The following is a 24,198-nucleotide window of genomic DNA, read 5'->3' on the forward strand; positions in this document are numbered from 1 at the left end:
TAAATGATAGGTTTTTTTTCAAAATTTTATTAATGAATTAGACTTGTATGAAAAAACAGGAGTTTTTCTATGTCTCTGCATTCCTGTGAAGTTGGTATTATTATTGTACCCTTACTACAGATGGAGAAATTGAGGCATGGAGTGGGTAATGTACTCAAGATCACACAGTAAATCAGGGGTAGAGCTGGGAATAGAATCCAAAAGTCATGCCTCCCAGTCATCTTTTCTGATTGGAAGGCAGTGTGGGTGGTGGACCAGGACTCATGGATGGGGACTCATGAGAGCAGGGTTCTCCGCTTTACTACAGGCTTGCCTAGGTAACATTGGGCAAGTCATTTCATCTCCGTTTTCCTATCAGTAAAATTGGGGTAATAATACTTCCTTTGTAAAGATATGTGTATCTGTGTAAGAGCAAGGTGGTGGTTGTTCTAGCCCTCAGTGCAGGTAATCAAATGCAGGTAGGAGTTCAAGAGTAACAATAAGAGACTTTATTACCTTAACTGGAAACCAGGCATACATTTCTGTTGTTCATGGAGGTGACATTGTCTGGCAAAGAAAATGTTCTACCTGTCTCCCACACTAGTTAATACTGGATGCCTGAAGGAGGGTGTAAAAACCCCTCATAGTGTACCTACTTCTACTAATACAATATCATGTCTGTCTTATGTGCTTGCATTATATCAATGCTATATAGTAACATATCTGTCTGACATGAACAAATAGGTCAAATAGTGTCAGGATTTAGGGAAGAAAAGCCCTTTGGTAATGTTTGTAGTTTCATATTTGTTTATAATTAATTTTAATGCTTATTTGTCAGATTTGAATGCCTTTGTAAGTGCGCCATGAATTTCAGATGAAAAGCACTTAAAAAATCCCCCAGGAAATAAAATAGCGACTTATTTTATCAACAGACTACTGATTACCTCAGTGCATGAGCCAAGTGTTCATTGTGCTATTACCCTTTTCTTTCTGAAGTAGTACATGAATACTGTATTTAGTATTTTAATCAGGATTTTTTTTACATAGAAATTCCATTAAATATTAATTCCCCTGCCCCCAACATAATGGGATGGGTTTGAAACACGATACTCTCCTGCAGCGGATCCCTGAGGTATTGTAGAATATACATAGGGGAACCCAAACATGCGTAGATGATGATGATTTCCATTTATTGGACAAAAGAAATACAAGGATTTTTTTTAACAATATAAAAGCATTCAGTACAAAAAGAATTGCTTGTCTGATGTTGAATGAAAGCGTATTAGTACCTAATAGATTGGAGACATTGTTTAAGAACAGTTCATCCATGTAAAATTTGTATGGCTGTGTTGCAAAGAATATCATTAGGTTAGTGCTTCTGCTCTGGACCAGCATCGGTTGCACAAGTTAGAACAGCCTGAGAATTGGTCTTAAGCTATACTCTCCCAACTTTTCAGAAGATTTAAGTATTTATTCACTAATTCATTTCACTTACCAGTTTTACCCGTTTCCTTCCCTTCATTCTTTCTTTTTCTTCATCTTGCTTTTTACCAGCTATATATCAGATGACTGCAAGAAACCAGTAATGAAGAATACTCATTTTAAGATTTATTCTGCTCCCATGACATCAAAGCCAAATTTTCTTGAGACTTCAATGGGAGTAGGAGCAGGACCTAAGTGTGATTTACTTTGAAGCTAGAGTTTAGGCAGGGTTATATGTGAATTAGGCCCATTAAAATAATGAAGAACATTGCAGTCAATTTAACAGAAATGTCTTCCCATTGTAGTTATATAGCCCCATATTACCATAGTATCTGAGCACCTCACAGTCTTTAATATATTTATCCTCCCAACTCCCTTGTGAGGTACAGCAATGCTATTATCCCCATTTTAAGATGGGGAATCATGGGAGACTGAGGGCCAGATTTTTTAAATATTTAGGTACCTAAAGATGCAGATAGCACTTAGGCACTTAACTTCCTTTTGAAAGTCCCACTAGGTGCCTATCTGCATGTTAAGAATCTGACCCTAATGGTATGTCTACACTGCATAGTAAATCTGGACTCTGACTCAGGTCTGACGCCTACCATCCACCCACACCCCAGTCAGGTCTGAAAGCCCTCAGGATTTGGGCCTGCAGACCCAGCCAGAAGTATGGATCCAAGCTCTTGCCCCACTGTGATGCAGGTCCAAGTCCAAGGATTTTGCAGTGTAGATGTGGCACAAGTCCTAGGTCACCAGACTTGGGTCTGGAGAGTCTGCCACCATTATCCCACAGACTCCAGGCCTGTTTCTCAGTCCTTCCATCCCAAAAAATCACACTGAGCTCCCAGGCTCCTGAAGCAACTGCCTGGTTCAAATACTGTTCAGTGTTTAACCCTTCATTTCCATATGGACCGCTCAACTGGAATCACAGCTAACCATCATGTGTTAGCTATGGCCACTTTTGCATCAAGCATACTGCTAGCTGGTCAGAGGAACACAGCTGGATTCTGGTCAACTTCTTGTGTGAGGTGAGCAAGACTTTTGACTTCAGCAAGAACACAAGAAATGGTCGTGTACAAAGCTATATCTGAGTGGCTGGTGGCACTGGGGATCCATTGGACTGGCGATCAGTGCAGAATGAATCAAGCAGCTGAAGACCGACAACCGTAAAGTCAAGGATGCTAATGACACCTCTGGGAACTCCTTGTCTTCTGCCTCTTTACAAAGAATTCACCCAGGTGCTGGGAACGTCAGCAAGCACTGAGCCTACAGTGGTGCATGTCAATCTTCTGAGCAGGCATTATGCCCTTATAATCACCTATCACAGCCACCACTGGAGGAGAGGCTGCTGCCAGACAAAGGCAAGAAGTGACTCTGGAGCTGATGAGGGAGGCTATGACACTGGGACAACTACAGTGCATTCTAGGTCCATACTCAGGAACTGTTTGAGGATGGCTCTCTGGAGCAGCCCACAGCAGAACCAGTAGCAAAGGAAGTGCCTGAGCTGGAGCCTGGTAAGTTTCTGTCACCATAGTGGTTGTCAATGTATGGATAGGAGGGATTTCCAGCTTATGTCCCTATTAAATTGCAAATACAAGTGAGGGTTGTAGTGTAGTTCCGTTCAGGAACCCACACCATTTCCCTGGTGCATTTCCCCCCCCATTACCATGTGGGATTCAAAATGGACAGTGGGAACTAAGGGGGGGAAAAGTTATGAAATTTTTACTAGTTACTCGCTGATTTAGAAAAATGGGTTGGGGCACTACAATTATGAGCCTTACATACCCCTCTCTGGTAATACAGTGCATCTTATAAATTGGCCACCCCTGAGCTCTCCCAAACTGCCTGTATGCTACATCCAAAAACGAGCTGTCTGTGATGAGTCCAAAAGACGTCAGGGTGTGTATAGGTCCACAGGTGGCTGAAATCCGAGTTGAAATTACAGCGGAAGGAGGCTGCCTGTCGGTGTTAGGGGTGCTAATGGCTGGCAGTCTGTCGCGTCTGTGCATGGGTGCAGGGTGCTTGAAAAGAGGCTGTACTGCATCTCCATGCTAAATCAACATCTTGCTAATTTTTACCACAATTTTTCATCCACTGTGAATGGTGATCTGCCTCTGTGGTCGCCCAGAGCCTGCATAATGATGGAGTACTGTCTTCTGCAGTTTATATATTCACGTGTTCCTTACGCAAGGTGAACTACAGGCACGTGTCCCCAGTGCAGCTTGGAAAGCACATTCTCTCAAAGTCAACAAGTATTTCAAGCACAGTTTTAATGCCCACCGCCTTTGAGTACATCACAGTCCTGTTCACCTCACAAACCTCCACCCCCACAGGAGACTTGCCAACTCTAAACTGGTTAGCAACAGACTTGTAGCAGTCTGGGGTAGCCAGCTTCCAGGTGGCTACAGCAACCCGCTTCTGGACCAGCATGTGCACCTAGGTGTGTGTTGTGGTGCTGGAGAGGGTCAGGACATGCTGAACCCTTCCCCCTTCTCCCCCACCCAGGAATGTCTGCTTTTTTTTAATGTGAAAGTTCTGGAGCCACTGCTGTTCGTCCCAGGTCCACATGATGATGTGATCCTGCCATCTGTGCTTGTGACCCTGCTCCGGAAGCGCCGTTCTCTGTATGGAGAATCTACAGTTGTGGCAACAGGTCTGAGCAGCATCAGCTGAGTCACGGCTGCCATGTCCGTATCCCCCTCCAAAAAGTACCTTTGGCAGATCAGCAACAATCCACAAAACATCTACCAGCATCTCACAGATGTTCTGCCTGATTCCCAAAATAGGACTGCCTGCATGACCTGGAGAAGTTCCTCCACTGGGTCAGGATCCATGTTGATGACTCCAGCTGCTGTGTGTGTGTGGACACAAAATGGCTTGGCTGGATATATTCATAGAATTGCAGGACTGGAAGGGATCTGGAGAGGTCACCTAGTCCAATGCCCTGCACTCAAGGCAGGACCAAGTATTATCTAGACCATCCTTGACAGGTGTTTTGTCTAACCTGCTCTTTAAAATCTCCAGTGACGGAGATACCACAACTTCCCAAGGTAATTTATTTCAATGCTTAATTATCCTGACAGTTAACAAGGTTTTCCTAATGTCCAATCTAAACTGTCCTTGCTTCAATTTAAGCCCATTGCTTCTTGTCCTATCCTTAGAGGTTAAAGAGAACAATTTTTCTCCCTCCTCCTTGTAACAACCTTTTATGTACTTGAAAACTGTTATCATGTTCCCCCCTCAGTTGTCTCGGGAGAAAAATTAGCTTGGGGAGTTGTGGAATCTCTGTCACTGGAAATTTTAAAGAGCAGGTTAGACAAAACACCTGTCAGGGACGGTCTAGATAATGCTTGGTCCTGCCTTGAGTGCAGGGCACTGGACTAGGTGACCTCTCTAGATCCCTTCCAGTCCTATGATTCTAAAGAAACCCCGTTTTTTCAATCTTCCCTCATAGGTTATGTTTTCTAGATCTTTAATCATTTTTGTTGCTCTTCTCTGGACGTTCTCCAGTTTGTCTACATCTTTCCTGAAATGTGGCACCCAGAACTGGACACAATCCTCCAGTTCAGGCCTAATCAGCACTGAGTAGAGCGGAAGAATTACTTCTCGTGTCTTGCTTACATCCCAGCTAATACATCCCAGAATGATGTTTGCTTTTTTTGCAACAGTGTTACACCATTGACTCATCTTTAGCTTGTGATCCACTATGACCCCCAGATCCCTTTCTGCAATACACTTTCCTAGGCAGTCATTTTGTATGTGCTCAACTGATTGTTCCTCCCTAAGTGAAGTACTTTGCATTTGTTCATATTGAATTTCATCCTATTTACTTCATTCCTCTAATTTGTCCACATCATTTAAAGTTTAATCCTATCCTCCAAAGCACTTGCAACTCCTCCCAGCTAGGTATCTCCCGCAAACTTTGTAAGTGTACTCTCTATGCCATTAGCTAAATCATTGATGAAGATATTAAACAGAACTGGACATAGGACTGATCCCTCAGAACCCCACTCAATATGCCCTTCCAGCTTAACTGAGAACCACTCATAGCTACTCTCCAGGAACGGTTTTCCAAACTGTTATGTACTCACTTTATAGTAGCTCCATCTAGGTTGTATTTCCATAGTTTGTTTATGAGAAGATCATGCAAGACCATATCAGAAGCCTTACTAAAGTCATGATATACCACATCTACTGCTTCCACCCTATCCACAAGGCTTGTTACCCTCTCAAAAAAAGCTATTAGGTTGGTTTGACATGATTTGTTCTTGACAAATCCATGCTGACTGTTACTTATCACCTTATTATCTTCTAGGTGCTTGCAAATTGATGGCCTAATTATTTACTCTGTTATCTTTCTGGGTACTGAAGTTAAGCTGACTGGTCTGTAATTCCCCGGGTTGTCCTTATTCTCTATTTTATAGATTGGCACTGTATCTGCCCTTTTCCAGTCCTCTGGAATCTCTCCCATCTTCCATGACTTTTTGAAGATGATCGCTAATGGCTCAGATATCTTCTCAGTCAGCTCCTTGAGTATTCTAGCATGTATTTCATCAGGCCCAGGTGACTTGAAGACCTCTAATTTGTTTAAGTACTTTTTAACTTTGTCCTTCCTTATTTTAGCCTCTGATCCTATCTCATTTTCACTGGCATTCATTAAGTTACACGTCCAATTGCTGCTAAACTTTTTGGTGAAAACTGAAACAAAAAATCATTTAGCACTTTTGCCATTTCCACATTTTCTGCTATCGACTCCCCCCCCTCATTGGGTAACAGGTCTACTCTGTCCTTGGTCTTCCTTTTGCATCTAATGCATTTGTAGAATGTTTTCTTGCTATTCTTTATGTCTCTAGCTAGTTTAATCTCATTTTGTGCCTTGGCCTTTCTAATTTTGTCCCTACATACTTGTGTTATTTGTTTATATTCATTCTTTGTAATTTGACCTAGTTTCCACTTTTTGTAGGACTCTTTTTTGCATTTCAGACCATTGAAGGTCTTGTGGTTAAGCCAGGACAGTCTCTTGCCATACTTCCTGTCTTTCATACACAGTGAGATAGTTTGCTCTTGTGCCCTTAATAATGTCTCTTTCTCTGAAAAATTGCCAGCTCTCTTGAACTTTTTTTCCCCTTAGACTTGCTTCCCATGGGATATTATCTACCAGCTCCCTGAGCTTGCTAAAGTCTGCCTTTTTGAAATCCATTATCTTTATTGTGGTGTTTTCCCTCCAACCATTCCTTAGAATCATGAACTCTGCCATTTCATGATCACTTTCACCCATGCTGCCTTCCACTTTCAATTTTCAGGCAGTTCCTCCCTATTTGTCAAAATCAAATCTGGAACAGCCTTGCCTCTAGTAGCTTTCTTCGCTCTCTGAAATAAAAAAGTTGTCTTCAATACATTCAAAGAAGTTGTTGGATAATCTGTGCTCTGCCGTGTTATTTTCCCGACAGATGTCTGGGTCATTGAAATCTTCCATCACCACAAAATCCTGTGCTTTGGATGATTTTATTTGTTTAAAAAAAGCCTCATCCACCTCTTCTTCCTGGTTAGATGGTCTATAGTAGACCCCTACCAGGACATCACCCTTGTGTTTTACTTCTTTTGTCCTTACCCAGAGACTTTTAATAAGTCTATCTCCTATTGCCATCTCAACCTAAGTCCAAGTGTGTATATATATTTTCATATATAAGGCAACACCTCCTCCCTTTTTTCCTTGCCTGTCCTTCCTGAGCAAGCTGTACCCTTCTATACCAGTATTGCAGTCAAACTGTTTCTGGTCAAGTTATGTGGGATCAACAGGCAAGTTCTCCCACAATCCACTACAAACCAAGCCCTAGAGCAACTACAGCTGTCAAGGAACCCTAGGATACACCCCAAGAAGCAGAAGGTAGTTTGTATACATCAGCACAGTTGGGAGATCTGGATTCACTATGCAATGTGGACACTCAAGGGTGGGCGTGGAAATACCAAGTCTGCAAGCATGGGTTCCACAGACTCAGGTTTACTATGCAGTGTGGACATATGCTAAGTGACTTACCCAAGGTCACACAGGAAATCTGTGGCAAAGCAGGGAATTGAACCCAAGGGCTTCCAAGTCCCTGGGTAGCAACTGAATGACTCTAGTAGTTATCTTTTCCCTTACTAGTACCCATATAATTTATAGCCATTATAAATGGCAAAAGCTAGGCATCAAATGTTTAAACACTCTTGCCCCCATATGGATGTGGAAAGGGAAGCCAAATTAAGACCAGTCTACAGAGACGACACATGGGGGGCACACGGGGTCATGTGTCCTCCCAGATTTCTGCCAGGGTTTATATACCTTTCCCTAAAACCTGCTGCATACCACCACAACCTTTTAAATTGTGCCCCCCACTATCAACAGTTACATGTCGTCTCTTTCAGTCTGAAAAGTAGGTCTTTAATCTTCCTGGGCTTAGTTCCGCAGGGAGTTGAGTGTCTCCTGAAAGGGGCTCAATGCTCTCGCCTTCACTTGAATATGGCATTTTTCGCTTACTGTTCCCAGGGGCCAGTATACGCTGCTGAGCAGCCTCTTCTAATTCACTCCAGTGGTGGGTAAAGGAATTCCTGTATATAATTTGTAAATTGATGGCATAGTTCACAATATGTCTGGAGTAGAGATGGGATTTACAAAGTTCAGGTCTTTTTCAGAGTTTGTAGGTGTTCAGATCCAGGGTTTTGCTTCATATCCATATCTTGTTTCAAGATCCTTCTGTATATGAAATGAGCTATATAAAGGTCTTTATTAACTGTTTTGTTTACCAGGGGATGACAATTCTGGGAGAAAGGTGATTACTTTCAGTTGCTGTCTGATGCCCCCTTCCCATCAGCTCAATCACAGCAGACTACTAGAGTAAGTTTTTCTCATTTCACCTTCCCTCACTTCCCAGTTTACCCTACTTAAAATTTTAAATGCCATTTCTCACGAGTTCATCTGTAGGTGAATGGGCTTTTTTTGGTCAAGTGTGGAAAAGGAGCATCTAGCACATGCTAGCCTGACTTCTAAGCCTCTGGATCAGGGGTGAAACTATCTTGGCAACCAAGCCCCGGCAACTTAACTAGAAACAGCAGTTTTTTGTGTATTGTAGTTATGTTATTAATCAACTCTTAATGGATTTTTTAAAATTTAACTTATTTTGAGGGATGAACAAATAGAAAATTAATTTTTTTTCAAACATATTTGATAAATTGTACCAATATTTATTGAATATTATATTTGCTAAATACTTTTTAAGGTATTTAACCAGCTGCAGAAACAGAAAAATTTGTTTTTATTTTATTTTCTCTTCTCAAAAAACATTTAGTAAGAATGCTGTTTTATTGTTTACACTACAGTGCTTCTAGCTTTTGATCCTTGGATGAGTCACATTAATTACTAACATTTAATGAGCTAAGTATTTCATTAAGCTTGGTATTTCATTATCCCATCTTATAATGGTGTTGGTTTTTCTTGGTTAAAGATGTTGTGAAAAGCAATAATCATTTACAACATCCTTTTAAAAAATCTGTTATAGTATGGTAACAGAGATAAAATGCTGCTATCTGGATGACCTAGTTTGGGTTTAGGATAGGACCTATCTCTCTCTCCCGGTCCTGCAAATGTAAATAAAGTTACTCATCTGTGTTGAGAATTTTCTATCTAAGGTGCTTATAGTGCCCCCATTACCATAGTATCTAAGCATGTCACAATTGTCAAGCTCCTCTTAGCACCTCTGTGAGATAAGGAAATGCTATTATCCCAGAGTTCTAGATGGGAAGCTGACAAGAGCAACTAAGTAATTTGCCCAAGGTCAAACAGAAAGTTTGTAGTAGAGCAGGGCATTGAACCCAGGTCTTCTGAGTCCTAAGCCAGCAATGGACCATCTTTCCTTTCTAGGATCAGATCAAGCAAGTTAAGGTTTGAGGAGAAACTGTTCAGACTCAGGCCAGCCTGGTAGATATTTTGCAAATGAAACCATGTTGGAATGCATTTGGTATGGCAGTGTTTTCACTGTCATTCTTAGAAAAACTGTCCCAGTAAGTAATGCTTCTAGCAATATTATTGCAGCCTTGGAAATGGCAGTTGGCTGTGTAGAAACGGGGCAGATGCTCAGCTGACACAAATTGTCGTAGCTCTGTGGGCTATGGTAATTTGCACCAGCTGAAACACTGCTCCATTATTTTCAGAAATACTGTGTTTTAGCTGTAGTATGCGAGGGAATTATATAAGACAAGAAGGCTCAATAGATTGCCTTGGGGATATTGTACCTTAATTCCAGACTTTCATTTTTTTTGTAACACCTTCTGAATGGTTATCATTATGATTTCCATTCAAGTAATGCCTAAAAACCCCAGTCAGGGATCAAGACCCTATTGTATTAATCAATGTACAAACAAGTCACACAAAGACAGCCTTTGTCCCAGATAATTCACGGGACTTTTACAATAAGCAATGGGGAATAAGCAACATACGAGGGAATAGAAGGTGGGAGGACAAGATAGCAGTAAAATTAAGTGTATTTGCGTAGATAAGTAGTCACAGTAACCTCAGAACTTGCAGATGGCCACCAGCCTACCAAATCCACATGGAACTACACGTTTTATTAAATGAGAAGAGCCTACATGCAATTAAGAAAAGTTGTTAAAACTACGCCACAGAATAATAAGCAAGCATTGATAATGTAATATCACGGGTAAATTAAAATCTGGTTCAGAGAGAGGTGAGTCGAGATGGTACTATTCAAGTGGCATCATTGCCTTATTTGAATAATTCAGTTGGGGGGGGGGGGGGGGCAACTCCTTCCCTTATTCTCAATTGTACAACTGAGGAAAAAGAAAAGTACCTTAAACTATACCATAAAAGAATCAATACAAAGAAACCTGTTTATAAAAACATGCATTATTATTTCAAGATGGGATTACGTAGTGCATTTCCTTAAATTAGCTTAACACATAGTGATCTGACCATGAAATCCATACAAAAGAAAGCTGAACTAATTTAAGGACAAATGAAGTATTTGATGCCAATCACAGTAATTAGAGCTGGTTAAAATTTTTCAAAAAATTTGAAATTAACCAAAAAAATTCACAACTTCACTTTTCATCATTTTTGGACAAGCTTTAATGACATTTATTCAGAAAATAGAAAGGAATTCAGAAAGATCAGAACACAAAGCAGGGAGCCCCATTCAGTTACTGTATGGCTTCATTATTTCCAGAAAGTATGCTCAGGTTTTTTCATCATTTGATTGTCCGTCAGCACTGCAATTTTTGTTACTCTTAGCTAGACGTGGTCGTCTAAATGTGGAGCAGTTTTCCCCTGAAAATGGAATCACTGGCTTCATGATGCATAATGAATGTGCGTATTAAAATTGATCATGAACATGAATGTACAAGCATCAGTATGCTGGGCAAAAATGGTGAATTTGGTTCTTTGAACACTTTTCAGTGTTTAAATCCATAAAAATACATTAGAAATCACTTTAATGGTAAAGTATTGTCTCTCTTCTCAGGTACTTGAAGTATACACTGGACCAATATGTGGAGAATGATTACACCCTTGTCTACTTTCACTATGGCCTGAACAGTCGGAATAAACCCTCTCTGAACTGGTTGCAAAGTGCCTACAAAGAATTTGACAGGAAGTAAGTTCTCCAAATATTCTGCGTCTGCCCTTTCTGTTGGGTAGGGGTCCAGAAATATCTCAGCTATAGCATCCTGCTTAACTTACCAGAGGGAGGCATAACCTTCATGAAGACCCCACAAGCTAGAGGTCTACCTTTTGAGATTTCTTCACTATTGAGAGGATCAAAGAATTAATTTTCATTACTGTAGATTGGGTTAGAAATATTGCCATGCTGAAATAATTAACAGTGTTTATCAGTGAACATTTTAGGTATTGTGGAAATATTATCCAGGGGTATAAAAGTCCTGTGGACCCATACTAAGAAGACTCAGCTATTCTGTGGCATATTTAAAAAAAATGTTTGCAGCACTTCAACATTGGTTGTGTGTGATTATCTCACAGTTATGCGTCTAGCAGCTCATAACTTAAATGGTTCCAGGACTAAACTGGGGGTGGAAAAATAGAGGCCAGCTTCTGAAATTCTGGCCCAGAATGCTTTTCACTACATAGTTTTTAAGGCCAGAAGGGACATGATGATAATCTGTTCTGACCTCCAGCATAACACAGACCATAGTTCCTTTGCTTCATGTTTTACTATTGGAGGGCTCAGTTTAGTCCACCATTGCTACATAAATTGCATTACAGACCTGGCAGCCAAGATAGAACCCCTGTTTCAATAACACAGGCTTCTAGCGGTGAAGCTACAAGTGCCCTAACTGGCAGCAGTTCATCTTTTACAGTCTCTCTGCTCTGGGCAAGCAACTAGAGGGCAATATGACAGACAACAAAAACACACAAACACCGCCGTTTTCTGCCTATTCCCACTACCAGAAGCAACACTGCTATTTTATATTTTTCACATGCCTCTGAGCTTTCTGATTCTGGAAGGGATTAGAAACAGATTTACCAAAATACTACAAGAAAGACTATTCTGGTGGTATTTCTAACCAGACCAGAGAAAGAAATTAGCAGATATCTCATGGCAGATCCTGTTTTCATGAGAGTTCCAGCCCAATTTTGCAAATTCAAGAGTCTGAGATCCATATTCAACCTTCTGGGTGCTTATCCAACCCAACCTTTGGGTTGAATTTCATACACTAAAAACATAAACATTAAATACCCACCACACACAAATTAAAATTTTGCATAGCAGTCATCCAAGATGGAGAGCGATGTTATCATCTAAAACGTCCAACTGCTGTCATGATACATCACTCTCAGTTCAGTGGCAGACTGAGGGAGTTTGCCTTTGCTGGTAGACTTCTCAAAATGGTGAGTGCAAGATAGTCACTGGTTTTGAGATTGGAGAGGAACTTACATTATGTTCACTGTATATAACAGTGATCTTTGCTGTGCTGGGGTGTCTCCCTGCAAATGAATGACCATATGAAATGGTAAGCTTGTCCGGTCACACTCTTTTCTGACACAAGGCCATGCCAGATTTACAATCACACCCCCTCTATTGCTTCTCCCCTATATGGTATCTTCTCTTTCATTAGTTTCTGAAGTTTCTTATTCGCACAATGTGACCTTAATTTCTGCAACCCATTCTCTCCATCCTCCTCCCCAACCAGAAACCTAGAGAAAGAAAGGGAACCAGATGAGACTGGGTATTTGGACAAAAGCAGGCAACATTACACCCATTATTTGAGTCACAGTTGGAATTCTTAGCACATTGACATTGGGAAGCTCACAGCAATATTCAGAACCCAATATTCATGTTCAGTTGTGCTAGCCAAAGGAAAAAGTAAACAAATACTCTGCATACCTTTTGCACTAAATTTTATCCACTGGTCTCCCCTCTCCCCCAAGTAATTGGCAAGTGTAACATAAATGGGTTTCAAAGGAAAAATTTCAGATAAGTTGCTCATATCAGTAGTTCAAAGAAGTCTTTGTGGGATGTAATTGTGCTACATAGGTGAAGAAAAATATAAATACGTTACTTTGCACAAAAGAAATGGGTCCACCTGTTACCTCCAGGTTTAAAATAGACTCAAAATATGAACTTCTACTCAATAAAACAACTTCTTTTTATTATTTGACGTGTTCCCAGGTGCACAGTTCCACACTTTGTTTGATACTGGCATTATAAAAACAATAGTTTTTTTTTTCATTCAGAACCACTCTAGGTGCAATTAAAATAAAAAAGAAGGAACTGCATTAAGTGTTTGGTCCTCCTTTCCCCACCCAAATATATAAGCTGTTATGAAAAGGTATTTTAGCAATTCTTGATTATTAGAATACAGTATGTTACTGATAAGCGTTTGTTGGGGGGGAAATTGGCAGAGAAAAGAAGCAGTAATTTATATACAAACCAATGTACTAGGCCACTCATTTTCTGTATCTCCTTTGGTATGAGATTCCTTTATGTAGCCTAGTTTCCATTCCTGCTTGACCCTACTGTGATCCTTTATTTATGATATCAGCTATGTCGCTACAAGATTAATCAGGGTTATGGGAGAGAGAGACATTTTGTTTTAAGGATACCAGAGCCGGGACCTCAGCTGGTGTAAATCAGCATAGTGCCATTGGCTTCAGATAAGCTATATCAAATTACACTACCTGCAGATCTGCCCTGAATATCTTCAGTAATTACTAGCAAACATAGCAAGACAAATAAATGAGTGGATATAGGTTTAAATTATGAAAGAATAAAAAATTTTCCCCAGTATGAAACTCATAATAGAAAATGAAGTAAAATAATTATTTCTTTCACTGGAACTTTCAAGGTCTTTTTATCATTTACAGAGATACTCCCCACCACCACCATTATTAAATCCACAAAACAACCTAGACATTGGTTAGCAATGTAATAGTGTAATCTTGGCCTATTTTTGTACCATCAGGACTGACCCAGCTCCTTTTACATTTTACATTCAATTTCCTTTGAATTAGACCTTTTTTAACGTACTTGAAAGGAATACATTTAATGTTCCAGTAATAAAACCTTTTCATTCAATTGCAGCTTCTTTGTACTACAGTGTATGATATTAAAAAGTCTTCTAACAATTTAATTTTCTTTTCACAGGTATAAGAAAAATCTTAAAGCGCTCTATGTTGTACATCCAACCAGCTTTATAAAAATTCTGTGGAAAATTTTTAAACCTCTAATAAGGTATAGGTGATTTAATTCAAGAGAGTTTCTTAGATAGCTTAAGAGACAGTTTGTCTTTTCATATGTATTTTTAAAAATACACGGCTAAAGTAAGATACCAGACAATACTAATAACATTTAAAATGTGGCTTAATGTAATATTTTAAGAGGGAATCAAAGTGTTTTGAAAAATTGTTTTTGATATTTTTCCTTTTTCATGAAGATGCAGAGGTCTTCATTCAGCAAAACACTTCAGCATGTGTTTCACTTTAAGGACATGCTTACATCCATGCTTATTCATCAGAGCACTTAAATGTGCATTGGAGTAAATATGACTGAAGCACATGGTTAGATTGGAAGCTCTTTGGGGCAGTTACTGTCTTTGTGTCTATTTCTACAATTTCCTAGAACAATGGAGTTCTGTGATCCCTCACTGGGGCTCCCAGGCCATACCACAATACAAATAATGACTAATGAATCACCTATACCTTTAAGTATGTGCTCAAGTGCTTTGATGAATGGAGACTGGATTACTCATGTGCTTAAACATATACCTAAATGCTTTGATTAATTTAGGACACATGGAGTAAGCACTTTGGAAGGATAAAATGATCTTGACAAATTGAAGAATTGGTCTGAAATCAACGAGATGAAATTCAATAAAGACAAGTGCTAAGTACTTTATGGACACCTACAAAGTAACGGGTGGCAGTACTGCTGAAAAGGATCTGGGGATTATAGTGGATCACAAATTGAATAGGGATCAATAATGTGATGTAGTTGCAAAAACGTATAACATTCTAGAATGTATTAACAGGAGAGTCATATGTAAGACACCGGAGGTAACTATCCCATTCTATTCAGCATTGGCGAGGCCTCAATTGGAGTAGTGTGTCCAATTTTGGGTGCCACACTAAAGGAAAGATCTGGCTAAATTGGAGAGTCCAGAGGAGAGGAACAAACATGATAAAATGTTTAGACAACCTGAAGTATGAAGAAAAGTTGAAAAAAAAACTGGGCCTGTTTAGTCTTGAGAAAAGACGGTCGAGAAGGGACCTGATAAGTCTTGACCTTTATGTGAAGGTCTGTCACAAAGAGGACAGTGATCCATTGTTTTTCATGTCCACTGAAGGTAGGACAAGAAGCAATGAGCTTAATCTGCAGCAAGGGAGAGTTAAGTTAGATATCAGAAAAAGCTTTCAAACTACAAAGATAGTTAAGTACTGGAATAGGCTTCCAAAGGCTTCTATCACTGGTGGTTTTTAAGAAGAGGTTGGACAAACACTTGTCAGGGGGTGGTCTAGGTTTACTTGGTCCTGCCTCAGCACAGGTGCTAGCCTTGATGACTTCTCAAGATCCCTTCCAGCCCTACGTTTCTGTGATTCCATCTCTCCAGTCCTCCATGCATCTGTACAATGACTGGCTCAACTACTGGGACCAGAAGATGGGTTCAGGATTTGGCGCTTACTGCACATGTCTACAGTGCTGGATTTACATTTTACGCACCCATAGGCACAGCCTCTTCAGAGCTCTTCCCCCGCCCCCCTCCGCCTACAGCTGACCTTCATGTTTTCCATGTGGGGTGAGGATGGAGGTACGGGGGGACATGGGAGAGAGGGGCTGGCTGGGCTGGCTTAGTGAGCTCCAGGCAGGGGAAATATGCTCACAGTTGGGCTCTCACTTCCAGCCTGGCCAGCGTGAGGGGTCTTGGAGAAGACGAGGGAGGAGCAGGGGGTGGGGCCAGAGTTCCAGGAATCGTAGGGGGTCCCCAAATTGGCCGGGGCCCCAGGCATGACCCCCATTGGCCTCTGCAGTAATCCACATCTGTTTAGGCACCCGTAGGCATGTGCCAATTGTGCCTAACTGGAAATCTGGCACTGCGTATCTATTTATATAAAACTTTCCCTGATCCTCCAAACCTATGCAAATTATTCCTGCATGAAGCAGGAATAATCTTTCAAATGCATGGAGGTTGGAGGGGTGGTTAATGGAGCCACAGAGGGTTAACATCAGTGTGTACCCATTTAGGGTAATCATAGAATCATAGAATATTAGAGTTGGAAGGGACCTCAGAAGGTCATCTAGTCCAACTCCCTGCTCAAAGCAGGACTAATCTCAGCTATATCATCCCAGCTAGGGCTTTGTCAAGCCTCAGCTTAAAAACCTCTAAAGATGGAGATTCCACCACCTCCCTAGGTAACCCATTCCAGTGCTTCACCACCATCCTAGTGAAAAACTTTTTCCTAATGTCCAACCTAGACCTCCCCAACTGCAACTTGAGACCGTTGCTCCTTGTTCTGTCACCTGCCACCACCGAGAACAGCCTAGCCCATCCTCCCTGGAACCCCCTTTAAGGTAGTTAAAGGCTGCTATCAAATCCCCCCTCATTCTTCTCTTTTGCAGACTAAACAAGCCCAGTTTCCTTAGCCTCTCCTCATAAGTCCTGTGCTCCAGCCCCCTAATCATTTTTGTTGCCCTCCGCTGGACTCTCTGCAACTTGTCTACATCCTTTTTGTAGTGGGGGGCCCAAAACTGGACACAATACTCTAAATGCAGCCTTACCAATGCCGAATAGAGGGGAATAATCACTTCCTGTGACCTTCTGGCAATGCCCTCCTAATGCAGCCCAATATGCTATTAGCCTTCTTGACAACCAGAGCACACTGCTGACTCTCATATCCAGCTTTTTATCCACTGTTACCCCCAGGTTCTTTTCTGCAGAACTACTGCCTAGCTCGTCGGTCTCCAGTCTATAGCTGTGCATGGGATTCTTCCTTCCTAAGTGGAGGACTCTGCACTTTTCTTTGTTGAACCTCATTAGATTTCTTTTGGCCCAATCCTCCAGTTTGTTTAGGTCACTCTGTATCCTATTCCTACCTTGCAGGGTATCTACCACTCCCCCCAGCATAATGTCATCCGCAAACTTGCTGAGGGTGCAATCTACCCCATCCTCCAAATCATTAACTAAGATGTTGAACAAAACCGGCCCCAGGACCGACCCCTGGGGCACTCCACTTGTGACTGGTTGCCAGCTAGACATGGAGACATTGATCACTACTCGTTGAGCCCTATGCTGTAGCCAGTTCTCTATCCATTTTATAGTCCATTCATCCAACCCATACTACTTTAACTTGCTGATAAGAATACTGTGAGAGACAGTATCAAAAGCTTTGCTAAAGTCAAGGTATATCACATCCACTGCCTTCCCTACATCCACAGAGCCAGTCACCTCATGATAGAAAGCAATCAGGTTGGTCAGGCATGACTTTCCTTTGGTGAATCCGTGTTGACTGTTCCGGATCACCTTCCTCTCTTCCAAGTGCCTTAAAATGGATTCCTTAAGGACCTGCTCCATGATTTTTCCAGGGATTGAAGTGAGGCTGACCGGTCTGTAGTTCCCTGGATCCTCTTTCCTCCCTTTTTTGAAGATGGGCACTATAATTACTTTTTTCCAGTCCTAGATGGTGTAGTTTACAGTTACTTATTCCAAGTATTCATTCCCTTTTGATTTTGTTAGTATGTCTACATTAAGATTAATATTGTTCTTGGATCAATGGTTTTATATCCATCTGCCTACTGAAACATGTAATATTAATATATTTTACACGTAAGCATTCCTATCTGATAGAAAATTTTGATTGTGGTTTATTTAATATTGTTGCTTCTTATGCCTGTGTTATGTTCAAGTTTTCAGCATGATGCATCATGCTTGCATTGACTTTATTTCTATCATTGTGCATCTCAGTATTTGCATGTTTCCTATTACAGGTTTCTTAATGTTCTTTTTCAGTAAAATTTGTGGGAGTGGGGAGGAAACACCATGAGACATAGAAAATGAGGTTACAAGTTGAAAGTATCTATACATTCTGTAGATGAAGACAATTTGGTCTACATAAAATCCAAAACCCAGAAAGAAGCTCTTTGCTGCAAATGATTTAAGTGTCAAATACTCTCCTACACTTCTGTTTTAGGATTCCACGTTTTTAAAATAACATAAAATGCAGAGAAGGATATTTAAAACCAAGTGCATTTGCAAGTCTGTGTCATTAGCTAAACTTTAAAGCAGAGTCCAAGGCAGTAAAGCTCTTTCTCTTTATTAATGCTGTATTGCTAGTAGATTGTATTCTTATTAAAAATTGAAACCTACATATCTATAACATTAATTTACCAGAATAGTATGATTTAGGAATTTTCTGTATCCTTCAATGTACCTCTACTTTCAGGTTATTTCAAGAGTGATCTTATGTTGGAAGTTTATACTTTGATTTAAAAGTCAATATCAAGCCAAAGGTCACTAAAAGAAAGGTGCGGGGGAAGGGAAAGCAGAGTTTGTATTTCGTAACTTCTGATCAGTTATGGCCATAACTCAAGAAAATGTCACTGCTAATGTGTCTAATAGAAATCATGAATGAAATTTAAATGTCTTGACTCAGATACATCTGTTTACACTTGAGACTTCTATTAGGAATGGGGTAGAGGTGCATTTGCATGAACAGAGCATTTGCTATAAGCAAGTGGATGACTGTTGTTAGATCAAAGAACAAAAGTAACAAGAAAAAATGTAAAATAGAATATTTAAGGAAAAGGTAAATATTTATTTGAAACTTTGAGCCACGGTAGAAGTTGATTGATCTCTTTTACAGTCCGAGGGGACTGGCACAAAGGGCATTTAATAATTCTAAGCATACCCAAGAAAACGGATATCAAGGGGGGAAGGGTGCTGTTTTCCATGGCTGAACTAGTAAAAGCCATGAAAATGTAAAAATGGCACGATATGATATCATTCAGTAACGATGATGCAGCAGTTGTACAGAAAAACAAAAATTCCTGACTGCCTGTAAGTAAACTGCAAATTACCCATTTTGTAAAACTGTAGTACTGAAGTGAGTTGTCAAAGACATCGTCTTTTCATTTATATTCTGTCTATATTACAGTTAGCTAATTGCCTTGCATAAAATGTTAAAATCGTAGACCATATTGGAAAAACCATGCTGAAGAGCCCAGATGAGATGGTACACATTCAGGCTGAAATCTGTTAATGTTGCAAAACAACTTCGCTGCTAGCAAAATCTAGCACTTCCTGTTAATTAATACCTTCTAAATTACAGTATTAATTTTTTTAATTCATACTTTCTTCCACTAGGGGGAGCTTGTGTATATATGTTCGATGACTCGGCAATGAACCAGTCTATTGCAAGAATATTGCTCTCCAAGTTCCGTCAGAGTAACTTATAGAAAAGAGAAGAGTGTGTTTTCTATCATATTTTTGTTGGTTTTCTTTAATTTTTATTATAAGACAGATTTCATTATACTGAAAAAGAGGCTTATTTCAGAGTGTGTACATAAGTTGGATGTGTTGGTATGTCCTACTTGGAACACCTGCATCTGTAAATGGACCTATATAGCCTAAATTTTCAAAATGGACTAGCAATATTTGGTGTTATAATTTTGGAAGACCCATTTTATGACTCTTTTAAGGGACCTTATTTTTCAGAACATCTCTGAAAATCATGTATTTTTAAGGTGTCTACAGTCGAGCATCCAAAACCTGAGGCACCCAAAATCAATAGTCATTCTTAGAAAATTTAGGTCTTCCATTTATTAGATTATAATAGCTATTGTCCTACTATTTTCTCTCAGTAGAGAGCAAGATCAAGGTGACACATACATGTTTTTCTATCAGCAATGTGGCATTCTTTCCAAAAATTGTCATAAGGAGTGTTCTATAACATTCCTTTTCAAAAAGTGTTCTAGTGTCGTACGAAAGCTGTTATTCAGCAGTTCTCAAAGTAATGTTTTTCATGTCTATGCAAATCGCAAAAAATCAGATGGAAGTCAGTTTTTTAGCTCAAATCAGGCTCTCAGGAATGCACTGTATATGTTTGATCATGTGAAAATGAAATACATCTTGTATTTCCAGCTGCTTCAGTTATAGTTGAATTTTGGTTTGCTTCAGCACTTATATTCTGTAATAGAAAACAAACCTTTCATTGATGTTCCTCCCATGTTGATTGTATAATCTTTTCTCCCTATTTTGTTTAGTCATAAGTTTGGGAAAAAGATCACCTATTTGAACTATTTAAGTGACCTCAGAGAGCATCTCAAATATGACCAGCTTAATATCCCTGAAGATGTTATTCGGTATGTAGCAAGTCAATAACATCTTCTGTGATATGTGTTCTGAAGTGGAGTTGTGTAATATTCTTTGTTTTTTAAATCCAATCTAATCCAATTTCTTTAAAGATTAAAAGTCTAATTTGTCTATTTGTGCTTGGCTAGATTTGGCTCTGAAAGCTGCATTGTCATCAAAGACATCCTGTAAAGATGTTGACTTGTTTACAAAAGAGAACATTGTATAGTTCTCTATAGGTCTGGAATGTCCTCTTAGCCTCAGATGCCAAGTATTTTCTTAATATAATTGCAGTTGCTGTGTCTTCATTAACAAAACCTTCCCATATGCCATTATTGCTTATGAGTAACACATAGAATTAACTTACTGTATATGTGCATAATGCTGTTTATTGAGAAGAAAAAAATCTCGCCTATTATGCTTGTATACTGACAGAAGGTGATTTTATGTCACTGCTGAATGAAAGTTACTGGCAGCTTTTCATTATGCGTGTTACTGCTGTCTGGTGGGTTTTTACACACCTTTGTCTAAATATGTAATAACAAAAAGCACAGTACAACTCTACATTTGTAAAAAGGATTGTATGGGGAGAGCTGTGCTTCTGAGTAGCAACTGTAATTGAGTTTTGCTTTTAAAGTATAGGCGTGGTCCTCTCTCTTGGACATGTTTACTATATTATATTGATTGAAGCAAAACAGCTCTTTTGTGTGTGGCTTAATGATTCTCCCACAAATGCTTTCAGAAGTCTCACAAGTACTAAAATTTAAAATCAGTCCAGATGTATTGGAGGTGTTTATAGGTCTGACAGAAGATTGGCATTGTGAGAAATATGAGTGATTGTACAATCAGCGTGTACTGTACAAAGTCAATGATTTTGTTGTTTTCAGATATGATGAAAACCTTCAGTGTAAACAGAAGGGAAGACCACCACCTTCAGTTAAGATTCCTCCACCAAGACCTCCTCTTCCTACCCAGCAATTTGCGGTCAGCCTACAATAGTAAGCTATGAGATTTCTTTGATTTGTACCTCTGAAATAAACTGTGGAGCGGACTGTACCACTGTAGATTCATGTAACACAAAATCTGGAAATTTTTACCACCATATTTTTCCCCCTCTTTCTCTCTCTCCTTCTCTGTCTTTCTTTAATAACAGTGAAAGCTGTTAACTGTGAGACCAGATAGCAACGTCCAGTGAATTCATGGTATTGGGTGTGTCTACACTGAAGAAAAGCATAGCAGCAAGTCTACAGATTTAGGCTCGTGGGGCTTGCACTATGGTGCTAAAAATAGCCATGTTGATGTTCCTACTTGGGCTGAAACTCAGGGACTGAGACTGACCCCCTTCAGTAGCTTTCAGTGCCTGAGCTGTAGCCTGTGTTGGAATGGCTACACTGTTCTTTTTAGCATCTTTAGGCCCCAGCTCTGGGACTTGCTGCCACGGGTGGGCTTTTTGCAGTGTAGACATACCCCTAGAGCCCTCGGGATCTCCATGAGCCACCTGGTCTTCACACCTACAGTAATTTGTGAAAATCTACGTGATGCATAGAATTATAGAGTTGGAAGGGACTTCAGGAGGTCATCTAGTCCAACCCCCTGCTCAAAGTAGGACTAACCTCAGCTAAATAATCCCAGCTAAATAATCCCTAATCATTTTTGTTGCCCTCCGCTGGACTCTCTTCAACTTCTCCACATCCTTTTTGTAGTGGGGGGCCCAAAACTGGACACAATACTCCAAATGCTGCCTCACCAATGCCGAATAGAGGGGAATAATCACTTCCTGCGATCTGCTGCAATGCTCCTACTAATGCAGCCCAATATGCTATTAGCCTTCTTGGCAACCAGGGCACACTGCTGACTCATGTCCAACTTCTTATCCATTGTAACCCTCAGGTACTTTTCTGCAGAACTGCTGCCTAGCTCATCGGTCCCCAGTCTGTAGCTGTGCATGGGATTCTTCCGTCCTAAGTGCAGGATTCTTCACTTGTCCTTGTTGAACCTCATCAGATTTCTTTCTGCCCAATCCTCCAGTTTGTTTAGGTCCATCTGTATCCTATCCCTACCTTGCAGGGTATCTACTACTCCCCCCAGCTTAGTGTCATCCGCAAACTTGTTGAGGGTGCAATCTACCCCATCCTCCAGATCATTAATTAAGATGTTGAACAAGACTGGCCCCTTGGGCACTCCGCTTGTGACTGGTTGCCAGCTAGACATGGAGACATTGATCACTACTCGTTGAGCCCTATGCTGTAGCCAGTTCTCTATCCATTTTATAGTCCATTCATCCAACCCATACTACTTTAACTTGCTGATAAGAATACTGTGAGAGACAGTATCAAAAGCTTTGCTAAAGTTAAGGTATATCACGTCCACCGCTTTCCCCACATCCACAGAGCCAGTCACCTCTTCATAGAAAGCAATCAGTTTGGTCAGGCATGACTTTCCCTTGGTGAATCCATGTTGACTGTTCCTGATCACCTTCCTCTCTTCCAAGCGCGTTAAAATGGATTCCTTGAGGACCTGCTCCATGATTTTTCCAGGGATTGAGGTGAGGCTGACTGTTCTGTAGTTCCCTGGATCCTCTTTCCCCCCTTTATTGAAGATGGGCACTATATTTGCTTTTTTCCAGTCATCAGGGACATCCCTTAATTGCCACGAGCTTTCAAAGATAATAGTCAATGGCTCTGAAATCACATCAGCCAACTCCCTCAGCACCCTCGGGTGCATTGCATCTGGCCTCATAGACATGTGTATGTCCAATCCTTCTAAATAGTCTTGGACCTGTTGCTTCAGCACTGTGGGATGTTCACCTCCTTCCTATTCTGTGCCACCCAGTGCAGTAGTCTGGGAGCTGACCTTGTCTATGAAGACAGAGGCAAAAAAGGCATTGATTACCTCAGCTTTCTCCACATCCTCTGTCATTTGGTTGCCTCCCCCTTTCTGTAAGGGGCCCACACTTTCCCTAATCTTCCTCTTGTTGTCAACATACCTGTAGAAACCCTTCTTGTTCCCTTCACGTCCCTTACATAACACTTCAAGTGCTTGCTGGTTCCTATGTTTATTCTGTTGTGGGGTATACATGTGCTCCATGTGCCTGAAACTAGAAGTATCTTGTATTCAGTGTTTGTTGTTCTGCACTTGCACCTTTGCTCTCCTTGTGCTCTGTACTGGGGGCATACGGGGTGGGGTGGACTTAACCGCTTCTCCGGTTCCTTATTGCCACCCATGATGCTTTCTTGTGGAGTCCAGAACTGTCACCCTATCACCCTTCTGCCTTAGAAAAACAGGAATTTGTTTGTGATACACCGTCTTGCAACTTTATGCCTCCACAGTCTGTTAGCTAGCCAAACTAACTTCTTAGGACTCTGGCAGTCCTAACTTTGCCTCGCAGGTAAACCTGGTGTATACTTCAGCTTCCAAACTCTCCATAAGCGTCTCCCTGCAGCCATCAGCTCTTGCCATGGGTTACCCACCAAAATACAAGTCCACTGTCTCCAAAGAGAGAGAATACACCCCAGCTTGTTGACACAGTTCAGCATGCACACCTCACTTTAATATAGCAGCACTGAGATTAATTTATAATAAAACATGAATAAGTTTATTAATAAAGGACAGAGATTTCAATGATACTAAGTAGAGAAAATAGAAACAGAAAATGGCTACAAATAATCCAAAAGTATAACACACTTCTAAGAGAATATATAGAACTTCAGCCAACTCCAAGCTTTGTCTAAAGCAGTTTCTCTCCTACAGCTACTTCTCAGCATCATCAGCCCACGTGGTTGGGTATCCACCATTTATAGATGCAAAGAATCTGACCTCTTTGTTCCATCAGTGGTGGATAAGAAGATGCCTTTTTGCATCTCCTTCTATTCCCCAGAATTCATT

General features: G+C 40.5%; 1 protein-coding gene across 5 annotated transcripts in view; it reads left to right on the forward strand.

Annotated features, from left to right (window-relative positions):
- ARHGAP8 (Rho GTPase activating protein 8) overlaps positions 1 to 24,198 on the forward strand; it is a 126,320-nt gene that overhangs the window by 56,886 nt on the left and 45,236 nt on the right. For 3 of the 5 annotated variants that reach the window (XM_067559344.1, XM_067559347.1, XM_067559343.1), the window contains exons 4-8: positions 8,251 to 8,338; positions 10,977 to 11,108; positions 14,118 to 14,204; positions 20,226 to 20,324; positions 21,201 to 21,311. In XM_067559344.1, the coding sequence (XP_067415445.1) occupies positions 8,251 to 8,338; positions 10,977 to 11,108; positions 14,118 to 14,204; positions 20,226 to 20,324; positions 21,201 to 21,311 (517 nt within the window). The remainder of the gene's footprint in view (positions 1 to 8,250; positions 8,339 to 10,976; positions 11,109 to 14,117; positions 14,205 to 20,225; positions 20,325 to 21,200; positions 21,312 to 24,198) is intronic. The other 2 variants (XM_067559345.1, XM_067559346.1) reach the window with 2 other exon arrangements.

This window comes from Emydura macquarii, unplaced genomic scaffold (assembly GCF_026122565.2).
Source record: "Emydura macquarii macquarii isolate MOO-44397 ecotype Brisbane River unplaced genomic scaffold, CSIRO-AGI_Emac_v2 contig_2205, whole genome shotgun sequence".
In the NCBI taxonomy this organism is placed as follows: Eukaryota; Metazoa; Chordata; order Testudines; family Chelidae; genus Emydura; species Emydura macquarii.